The 10,585-nt window shown below is 41.4% G+C and overlaps 1 protein-coding gene across 2 annotated transcripts; it reads left to right on the forward strand.

The window, feature by feature from the left end:
• Window positions 1-5,111: 5,111 nt before the first annotated feature.
• Window positions 5,112-6,016, forward strand: LOC133793651 (heavy metal-associated isoprenylated plant protein 16-like). 2 transcript variants are annotated; one of them, XM_062230956.1, is made up of 3 exons: window positions 5,112-5,223; window positions 5,360-5,438; window positions 5,566-6,016. In XM_062230956.1, the coding sequence occupies exons 1-3, from the start codon at window positions 5,218-5,220 to the stop codon at window positions 5,703-5,705; spliced, it is 225 nt and encodes a 74-aa protein (XP_062086940.1). In that variant the 5' UTR covers window positions 5,112-5,217; the 3' UTR covers window positions 5,706-6,016. The 2 variants fall into 2 exon arrangements, with proteins under 2 accessions (XP_062086940.1, XP_062086939.1); XM_062230955.1 differs by lacking the exon at window positions 5,112-5,223 and having other exon boundaries at window positions 5,351-5,438.
• Window positions 6,017-10,585: the final 4,569 nt, after the last annotated feature.

The following is a 10,585-nucleotide window of genomic DNA, read 5'->3' on the forward strand; positions in this document are numbered from 1 at the left end:
CTCCTGCAAAAGCACAGAAAAGAGAATTAGTATGGCAAACCAAAGGAATCAACATCAAAACTAATAATGACCTGGGACGAACCCTCATCTATGCCCTCGGCGCGACTCAACTCCTCTAACACGAAGGAATGGACTCGATCCCCCATGTCGTCCGGGTTCAGGAAATTCCCGTACTGAAGGAACCCGAATAAGAACATGATGACCTCCGAGCCTACGGGGACGGGAGACGAAGGTCTCGTTTCCACGTCAGCCCCGAACGCGGGGCCTCAGAGTACTAGCCTATCCCTAGCTAAGTCCCCGAGTTGGGGAGTATAAGCCAAGATTAAAGGGGAGTTACCTCGCCCCGATATGCTAGCCTCGGGAGTCCCCCGTGTTCAGTAGGGCGTCCTCGAAGAGCTCCTCCAGTTCCTCCGAGAGGCCACCTCCGTCCGGGCCTGGTCCTTCTTTCGCTTGGCTGCATCAGCCCGCGCTGCCTTCTCCACTTCTGCAATGTGGTCCAAGGCCAGCTATTCCCGGATGGCGACGTTCTTCTCGCACTGGATGCCCCGAAGGTTCGGGATGACAATGGTTTGGGTGGCCGCGAGCATCCCGACTAGTCGGAGGTTGTCCGTAGTGACGTAGCCTCCTACGTCCAGGTCCTCCGAGCTTAGCCCGGCGTAGAACTTCCTTCGTTCCATGATGAACGGGGTGAGGGAAGTTTGAACGAAAGACCCTGCCACCCGGAGGAAGATAATGAGAAACGAAGAAAAAGAAAGAAAAAATAAAACAAAAAGGGGACAAGGTTCGGGGAAGCACTTACCCACTCACTGGAAATCCAGCAGCAGCGTGGGGTTCTTCTCCACGAGAAACCCAGACGTCATAAACCAGTAATGACGGACGTCTGGGGGATGCTTCCAGGAGCTGGTGGGAGCAGGATAGCTTCCTCGCGGCTTTAATCTGTAGAAGTCGTCCAAGGTCCTGTCCTTGGCATTGACCTGCGGCTCCATCTTGTAGAAATACAAGATTTCCGCAAGGGTCGGCTCCGCGATCTCCTTCGCGATGCAGAACACTCGCCATCTCGCGAGTAGCCGGTACGCTTGTGGTAGGAGCTGGAACAACGCGATCCCCACATACGACAGGAACCGCACGAAGTAATCGTGGAGCGGGAGTGTGGCTCCCGCATTGATGTGGCCAGCGCTCCAGGCCCCGAATCCTTCTACGGACGTGTGCGCCCTCTCCTCGATCCTGGCCATGCGGTTGTGGAAGATTCCGGGAGTGGACTCTATGCCTAGGCACCTCTCCAGGAGGTACATCATCCGGTAGTTTCGGAACAGGTTGGGCACCACGTCCATTTCCCACCTGTTGCCCTTGGGTGTCTGGGACCCGGAGATGACGACGGGGGCCCTGTTGACTTCTTCCTCGGAGTGGAGGGTGACGCCCGTTGCCATAGTTGGTGATCTGAGAACAAAGAAAGAAAACCAAGCAGTCAGTACCTAAACCCAAGAAAGTCGGTTAAGGTACCGGGGGTCTCCTAAGGACTGCTTGGAGTTCCCTCCGGATCGGGTCCGAGATCACCAAGGAACCACGTGACCCGGATCGGGAACGAAAAAAAGGCTACTAAGGCTCCACCATCTGTCCGGGAAGCATCCGGACCCGGAGCAACCCGAACCAGGCGGCCTTCCTGGCGACTGCTAAGTGTAATCATATTCTAGGAGCCTAAGCATACGAATAAAAAAAAAACAGCCTAAGTTCGTATATTCATCAAGAAGGTCAGAAGAACTTACTGTGAGTTGTTGGCCGTAGAAGAAGGTGGCTGCCTGACGGTAAGAACGGCAAAACTTCGTTCTTGAAATGGTGAAGCCGGTTCAGCAACTCGTCGATAGGGCAGACCCAGGACGTGCTCTCAGGCGGATGGGCAGATGCTGGGACTGTCGGAAACAGACGACGGCGTAGAGTTAGCAGACGATGGTGGATTTCGTCGGCGATATTGGACATGCAAAGCTTAGGCAAAGTTTATCAGTTCTTGAAATGGCTCGATAGTGTAAAAAATGTCAAATGAGTGTCTGTGGGGTATTTATAAAGGCCCAAATCCTGGCCTCTGATCCAACGGATAGGTATCTCCCCATCGAACGGTCCAGAATCGTGCAGGGGCATTTATGAGCCCTCTCAGGCTGGATCCTCGCCATCTCAGATCTAATGGCCCAGGAGGGGCGGATGCCAAAGGTCGCCCCATCCCACGATCCACATCGACCCAGAAGTATTAATGAAGGACCCCCATGCGGATGGGACGCTTCGGGATCTGTGCTGACGCATTAGCCTAGGCCTAGCGACCCTTGAGGTGGCTAGGTGACCTTTTGAGGTCGAGACCCATCCATGCAGCAGTCGCTTGGCGACCCGTGCACCCCTGCCACGAAGCGGGACTTAGGTAAACGTACCCGGACATTAGTAAATGGTCCGGGCCCAGCATACGGCCAGCGCCACTGCCCTTTGTCACGGACCCACGATTCCAAGCAGGAACTGAGAAGGCAACCGTGGAGCATCCGGGAACAAGGCAAGCCTCCACTTGGTGGCCCCAGGCGAAGGCTTGGGGGGTAAATGTTATCCCCATTTCTTGTCGTGGGCCCGGGATGAAGGTCCAGACCCATGGTCTGGGCGTTCGGATGTGGGCCCGGCCCAAGCCCGCTTGGTACAGGAGTAACCAAGGGCCACGACCCTAGTGTGATTCTAGACCTGGATGGTGTTCGGGATGGTGATCCAGGACAGTCGTCCGGGAGACGTACAGAGTTCGGATTACAGTTGAAGCTGAAGCATACGTAAACGATCCCGGAGCCTGGTAAACGGTCCGGGCCTGTGGTAAACGAAGAGGGACAAAGGTAAACGAACCCGAATCAGGTCCTCCCGGTTTGGCAAGGAAAAGCATCCATGACCCTGAAGCCGCCCCATGACGCGTGGGGGTTGTCCCCACTTTTCACCTGCGGAAGAGGCCACCTCGGGATTGCACGCCGCTGTTTCAGACCTGCACTGCCAAGTACTCTGACTGATTTTGTCCCCTGAATCTGCCTCGTAACTCGAAGTGCCCAGACTAAAAGCACCGTTTTGTTGGGCGAAGTATAGTTCTTAGGCCTCCCTATTGGGCCCTAATTAGTCTTGAACCTTTGTATGTTTGATCTTTTATATTGGGCTTCCACCAGAGAAGCCGAGAGTATCCACATCTTTGATGGGCCCGAGTCATACCCGGCCCAGATCCAGCGTTCCTATGAGCCTATAAACACAGGCGATAGAGCACTAAAAAAATGAGCTCTCTTCGACTGGTAAAAGACTTTCCAAGCTTTAATACAACTGACTCGTAGACTAAGGCTTATTAACGTCTCAACTACGTAAAAATCCTGTATTAATCTTCTACATTCCATATCATTAATCTTAACTAATATTCATTAGTATAGTTTCCAAAAATCTCGATAAACATAAATTATATAGAATTAGATATTTATCTACAATAATAACCGTCTAGGATATTAGAAATCCTACGATACTCTTGAGTATTTCTCCGCGAAGACAAAAGGCCAAAACCCAATATTTCGTCATACTATCTTTTCTTTTATATAGATATTTCCGCACAGTTTCATCCTCATAAGTTAGTACAGGGGATTTCTGCCACGTGGGGCTTGCAAATAAAGCATCGATTGGGCACTGACGTGGACCAAATTCTTTTAATTCAAGATCATAATATAACTTTTATTTTTGCTAAAAAAAAACTTTTATTTTATTCGGGAGTCTATACCTCTCCTTTCTCCCTTTCCAATTATATTAACACTTTCTCTCCAATTAATATTTTACTATTCTAATTAATATTTCCATTCTCTCTCCACGAATAATGTGAATCAAAATAACATTTTTATTTTAAATTATTCGATCTTAGAAAGATGAAGTCCTTTTCCATTAAAAAAATAAAATAATAAATCTTAAAAATTTATTTCTGTGTTTACCCATAACATCAAATATAACCAGTCTTATATGTAATGTTTGAGATCTTTGTGTGCACATTTTCTTTACTTCTTTTTCTTATGTATAATAGACTAATATTTATATTAGAAAAATGATAAAGTAGTAGTTTTTTTTAATAATTTTGATATAGAAAGATTATCTCTGTAACATAGATGTGTAAAGAAAAAAAAAAGGGATTTTGCTATTATACAATCAAAAGAAAAGAAAAGAAAAACAACATTTTGAACAAGACATTTTATTAGTTGTAGATAATATCAACAAATCTAATAAATATTAACAATACAAAATAAAAAGTAAATATGATATAGTACATATATGACAAATAAAAAAAATCAATAAAAAATGGTACCTACATGTATAATAGGTTATATATATGACAAATAAAAAAATAATAAATTTTTGCATCATTCTACAAAGCATCGCATCGCATCGCATTTCATTAATTTTAATTTTTTCAAAAAGAAAAAAAATTAAAAAAATTGTACTAACCAGTATAAGTCTTCTCCAATAAAATATGAGCAAAAGGGAGAAAAGCATTTTTTTTCTCTAATAAAATAGAGAAATAAATTTTTAAGATTTATTATTTTAATTTTTTTAATGGAAAATGACTTAATTTTTTTAACATAGAATAATTTAAAATAAAAATGTTATTTTGATTGACATTATATTCATAGAGAGAATGGTAATATTAATTAGAGTGGTGAAATATTAATTGAAGAGATAGTGTTAATATATTATTTGAAAGTTATAAATCAATCTAAATATATGTTAAATAAATAAATGAGATATTTTAAAATAATTAGTGGGATTGGGATGTAATAAGAAATTGGGACTGCAGATTTTTTTTCACCTACGCGAGTAGATGGGGGCACCTTAATTATGTGTGTAACAAGATATGTATGTGTGGAAATATTCGTGCATGGCGGCCTAGTGCTAGTGGAAATATTAGCTGTGTCAAAATGTGATCAGATTATATATTAGGTTTAATTAGTTGGAGAGTCAAATGTACGTAATTTCCTAGTTTGAAAAGCATAATGATGACATTACCAAACTAATCAATTCTTCAATTAACTTCGTGTATAAATAGATAGATCAGTTGTACATATTCATATATATCATCACACTATATTATTTCACAGTTTCTCTTCTCTTCTCTCTCTCTCATAATTTGCTTAATTTCAATCAGCTGTCTAGTTGTATAAATTATTTTCATAACAAATTTGTCCCCAACAAATGAAGGTATACATACATACAACGCTCTGTTTATTAATGCATAATGCAAAAAATATCATTATGACCTTATAGAATTATATATTAGTGTTGATGAGCAAAGAATATTGTATTTAAATATTATATGTGTACATATATGTTGCAGCAAAAGATAACTGTGAGGGTGCAGATGAGCTGTGGCAAATGCAGGACCAAAGCCATGAAGATTGCTTCAGTTGAATCAGGTCAATATATATACATAACTTTGGAAAATTATTAGAAATTAATTAAATATTATTTATCTTTGACCTATTATATATATATTGATTATAAATTATAATAAATTTGCATTGTGAATGTAATAATATGCAGGGGTGAACTCAGTGCAGATCGCAGGCGAACACAGAGATCAAGTGATAGTGATTGGAGAAGTTGATTCAGTAAGCTTGACTCGATCTCTAAGGAAGAAGCTTGGGTCTGCAACCTTAGTTAGTGTGGAAGAAGTTAAATAAACTAACCAAAGTCCGGAGAACCACAGACTGTACAACATCGTATTATTAATATTAATTCCTTTCAACATTAATTCACCAAAATCATAATGTACATGTAACATTTGGGTTTCATGATCCCAATTGTTCTATCAATCTGAATTTTTTTTCTTTCAATATTTTGTACGTACCATTCGCTCAATTGGGATTTTGCTTAGTTGCATAATCTTTCAATCTATTAAATTTTGGAAATCGTAATTGTTATTTGTAGTTTTAATTAGTAAGTCTGTTATGTTTCATCCGACTTAATCAAATAAAGATTTTTTTTGGGTCAATCTCTTCCAATTATATCGTTTCATGTTTATTACTATAGTAATAATATTATATATTTGCATGTTTTCCCTATGTGACTATGTCTTCGTGCCATTTATTTTTTTCCTCATCTTATATTATTACATATTATTTAATTGAGTGTTGATATAAAGTTGCTTAGTAATATCTTATAATATTTATTAAATTTAAATATGTGAGATTTGATATTGGATTGCACCAATATTGTTATATCACCTCCCTCTGACATGGCAAACTGGGGCGGTGAGGCAGGGTCCCGACCCGACGACGGGGCATTTTTGCCCCAGTAAAAACAGGGAGGAATTCGGGGTGGGGCTGCCTCGCCCCCAAAAACTTTTTTTTTCTATACTCAAACTCAATATTGAAAAAAGATTATTTTGAGATATATGCAACTATTATATATTTTTCTTAACATTAATATTTTTAGGATGTCTTAGTGTTGGTTTTAAAATAGTGAAGTGTCTTTATATGTATTTTTGGTACCATTTTATATTAGTAAAAAAATTAGGATTATGTATAATATTGTTTATTTATTTAAAATTTATATGATAATCATAAAAATTTAATAAAAATAATTAATAAATTTTCTAAATAAAACAAAACAAATGTGTATTTGCACGTTGCTTGCACCTAGTATATATATATATTTATATATATGTTTTTCAAATTATTTTAATGTTTTTGTAATCAGATAGTAAAATTTCTATATCGTTCCTTGAATAAAAATGCAATAGATATATTTTAATTAAAATTATGACAATATTTTAATCTTATTAAAATTGTCACAATATTTTAGTCGATGTTCATAATAAACAAAGGGTAGAGAAAGTAATAATAATTAAAGCAGCGTTTGAAAGAGCATTAATTGTTTTTTCTTTGAAGGGAAACTTCATTAGAGAAGAAAAGAGGTTATCAAATAGTGTTAATTAGTTGGTACTTATTATATTCCTAAATAAAATATATTGACTCTTACATCTTAGTCTTTTTTTTTTTTGGTAGGGACTTGCATCTTAATATTAAGAAAAAGAAGAAAAGTTATGTTTTTCTTCTAAATTTCTTCTAACTAATTTGAAAAAAAAAAAGCGCCATTTAGAAGATTTGAGATATGGGAAACCTCGCAATCTCTATCCTTTTTTTCTCTCGTCTGAAACCATAACCGCCAGGGGTTATCTTTGCACTCAAGCCTTTCTCTCGGTCGAAGAGGCCAGCGCTACCTCTCTTCAGCGTTGTGCTCTTCTTTGGTCAAGAGGGGATGATGGGGTGAAACTGGGTGGTGGTGCCTTCGGCACTGTGCTCTTCTCTGGCGTTGTGCTCTTCTCGTCGCCGACGTATGGTGGGCTTGGCTTCTCGCTAGCGTAGGTGGGGCTTCTGTCCCTTGTCGGCGTGGGTGGGAGGTCAGTGCCTCTATGGTTTTGATCAGAGCTATTGAGGGGGGTTTGCTGCTAATGCGGGGGTTTCTTGTTATATCTGTTTGGGAAGTGTTTCTAATGGGTTGGAGACTCGTTGTTGCTTATTTTGGGTGGTAGTCCTCTTTCTCTTTGGCTCCCTCGTTGGCGGGCTGCAGGAGCTAGTGGTGGGTAGAGTATGTTATGATTGGTTAAATAAAAATGATAAAGTGTTAAAATACAAGCAAGGTATAAACACTTAGTAGAATTCACATAATGAAGATGTGAATTTCAATTTCAATTGTAGGCACTTATAAAATGCAAATTTGGGTCCAAAGTGATACATAAGAGTATCTAAGGATTCCCAAAAAGTTTGGTAGCATTTGGAGCATTTTTGGGACCTTTGGAAGTGTCCAAAGTCAGAGGGGGTGGCTATACGTCGCCACCCAAGAGGCAACACATCGCTTGCTTGCAGGCGAAGCATCACCTGCTGTATTACGTGGATTTACGTAAATGCTCTTGTTTACCGAGTTTTTCAGAAACTAGAAATATATTAAGAAATAAGAGTTGAAAAGAAAGAATTAGAGATGAACAGTCACAGTTTTTATGTAGTTGGGGCGTTAATGGGTCTTAGTCCACGAGTCAATAGTATTAGGCTTTAGAGAGTTTTTGACAATGGAGTTTTCTACAAGTTTTGGCAGAGTATTTGCTTACAATAGAAAATTTGGGATCCCCGCTACAGTACACAACTTACCCTATTTATAGGCAGTCAAGCACATTAGGCTTGGGCCGGACTAATCCGGGCCCAACATGGATGTTTTTTCAAACATTTTGCTCGCTAATGGAGCCATAATACAAAGAATATTACATAGTAAGATGTAGTTAATCTGGGCCCATTGGGCCAGCTTAGGCGTGGCCAAGCCTTGCAGCTGCCCATTGTATGTTAGCACAAACTGGTCCGTGTGGGCTTCTAAGGGGATCTTGGGGACATAATCTGTCAAAGTAGTGGCAGTACTGTTTCCTAGGAACAGTGTATGTTCTGTGCATACCCTCTTTTGTAGGTTAGTTGAGGAGACCAACTGCCAGATTTCATGGGGATAGGTCAACATCAGGGAAAGCTAGGCTTGCCCTATCCGAAAGTCTAATCCGGGTTTGTTTACTAATGTCTCGGTTCACTTACCAGAGTCCTAGTTTGTTCACCAGGACTCGGGCTCATTTTCCAAGATGGACATTGTGACACTGAGTATCTCCCCTGGATCCTTGATAAGTTTCGTCTCCATCGACCAGTTAGTCTGCTACCTCAATTGGCATCCCGGAAGATATAGGTTGGTCGGGCCCGAGAAGATGAGTCGGGCATGCATCTTAGTCCCGGTTCCTTCGTTATGCTCGTACCCATTGAATGTTGTTGGGCTCGATGGTGCTTGGGCTATCTGGGGCTTCTTCCTTCCCCATTCACCAGGTTCAGGATGGGCCTAGACCTCTTCAGAGGGTCCCATGGGCCTTTGGGTCATGCCACGTGTCACGGGTGGAAAACAGGGATAACAATTCTAAATTACGTGTTTTACAAGTCTAATCATATTGGTTGGTGTCACAGGGTCAATCTACACTATGTATTTTTTTTCCTGTGATGGCCTAAGTTCCCCAACTTAGTCAGCCAACCCAACGCTAATACGCAAACAAATAGTAATCGAATCACAAACTCACATGCGCTCGTGTATCAAGTAAATAAACATGCATGAACACAAGTAAAGGCACACACCACAATTACGGGAGCCCTCTCCCAACTTTGTACATGCGCTGGACATCACCCCCGATGTCTCAGGTGCCTAGGCTATATAAAACACATGCCAATAGTGGCATCAGTTGACAACCCCAACCGTCTAGGTCTTAGCTGGACCAACCAGCTCAAGCCACCTGCCTATTTCATGGACACTTGTCACTCGACCAAGCTTTTGGGATAACCACCGTTTGATTCCTCCCACAATATGTGAAGACGCTCCACGTGGATCCTACTGATAACGACCATTAACCGTCATGTAATCGCTTGATCACATCCATCGATGAGGCACCATCATCAGCTAACACGTGGGTGCACTAGCGCACACCTGCCCAACAAACGCACGCACATCCCCACTTGGCGCCATATGGCGCCAAATATCCAACACTTGATTTCCCACTCATTCTTAAGCTCAACCACCCCTAAACATAGCCTAGACACCATCCCTAGGTCATGGCCGAAGACCCTCCCTGGGGGCACCAGGATCACCCCCTCTAAGGAGCATTCTGGAGATTTAACCCTCTGGCAGGAACTTATATGAGTTTTGCTTGGGAGACATATTTCCATTTTTGGAAATCTTCCCAAACTCGAATCCACAAGCCCTTTTAACCTCACATCCTAGACCCTTTTAGGATACTTTTCGACCACACTCCGCCCAAGGAATGTTAAGTTGGCTCGGTCGTGTCCGTTCGACCCAAGCCCCACACCCATGTGTGCCTGCTACCGCGCGCGCACACCTGTCTGCACGCCCCTACGCGCGTACATCCTGATGAGGGCCTAACAGTTGGACCTAATGACGGTGTCTACTCTATATATGGGTCAAAAAATGTGATTTGGGAGACTAGATCACTTTCTCCAATCTCTTTCTACCCTTTCTCTCTAGCTCTAAGAATCTATAGTTTTCTCCAAGAACTCTCCAAAAAAGTGCTTGACTTAGAGAAGGCTTGTTCAATCTCAATCTTCATTTTCCTAAAGAGAATGCCTCAAGCATCAATGGTAGCTAGGAAATAGAGTATTAGGACAGCGTTCTACAACATGTATAAGCCTTGGTTTGTGTTTGGTTTGCTCAAAGAATGGTTCAAAGTGGTGAATTCGCCTAGTGTTTGACTTAGAGAAGGCTTGTTCAATCTCAATCTTCATTTTCCTAAAGAGAATGCCTCAAGCATCAATGGTAGCTAGGAAATAGAGTATTAGGACAATGTTCTACAACATGTATAAGCATTGGTTTGTGTTTGGTTTGCTCAAAGAATGGTTCAAAGTGGTGAATTCTCCTAGGGTTTGAAGCTTCATCAAAACTTGAAGAACACCATTGTTCTACTTGGGTTTGCATGTTCTTTCTTAATCTTTTTTAAGTCTCTATCAATCCAAATTTTGTGTAGATTCTATTTTTT

The sequence above is a fragment of the Humulus lupulus genome, chromosome 8 (assembly GCF_963169125.1).
Source record: "Humulus lupulus chromosome 8, drHumLupu1.1, whole genome shotgun sequence".
Classification (NCBI taxonomy): domain Eukaryota; kingdom Viridiplantae; phylum Streptophyta; class Magnoliopsida; order Rosales; family Cannabaceae; genus Humulus; species Humulus lupulus.

Excerpts from the sequence above, each read along its gene's own strand:
- LOC133793651 (XM_062230955.1), top strand. The coding sequence starts at position 5,351 with ATGTTGCAGCAAAAGATAACTGTGAGGGTGCAGATGAGCTGTGGCAAA. Across the intron at positions 5,439-5,565 it reads GATTGCTTCAGTTGAATCAG|GGGTGAACTCAGTGCAGATC; the intron begins GTCAATATATAT and ends AATAATATGCAG.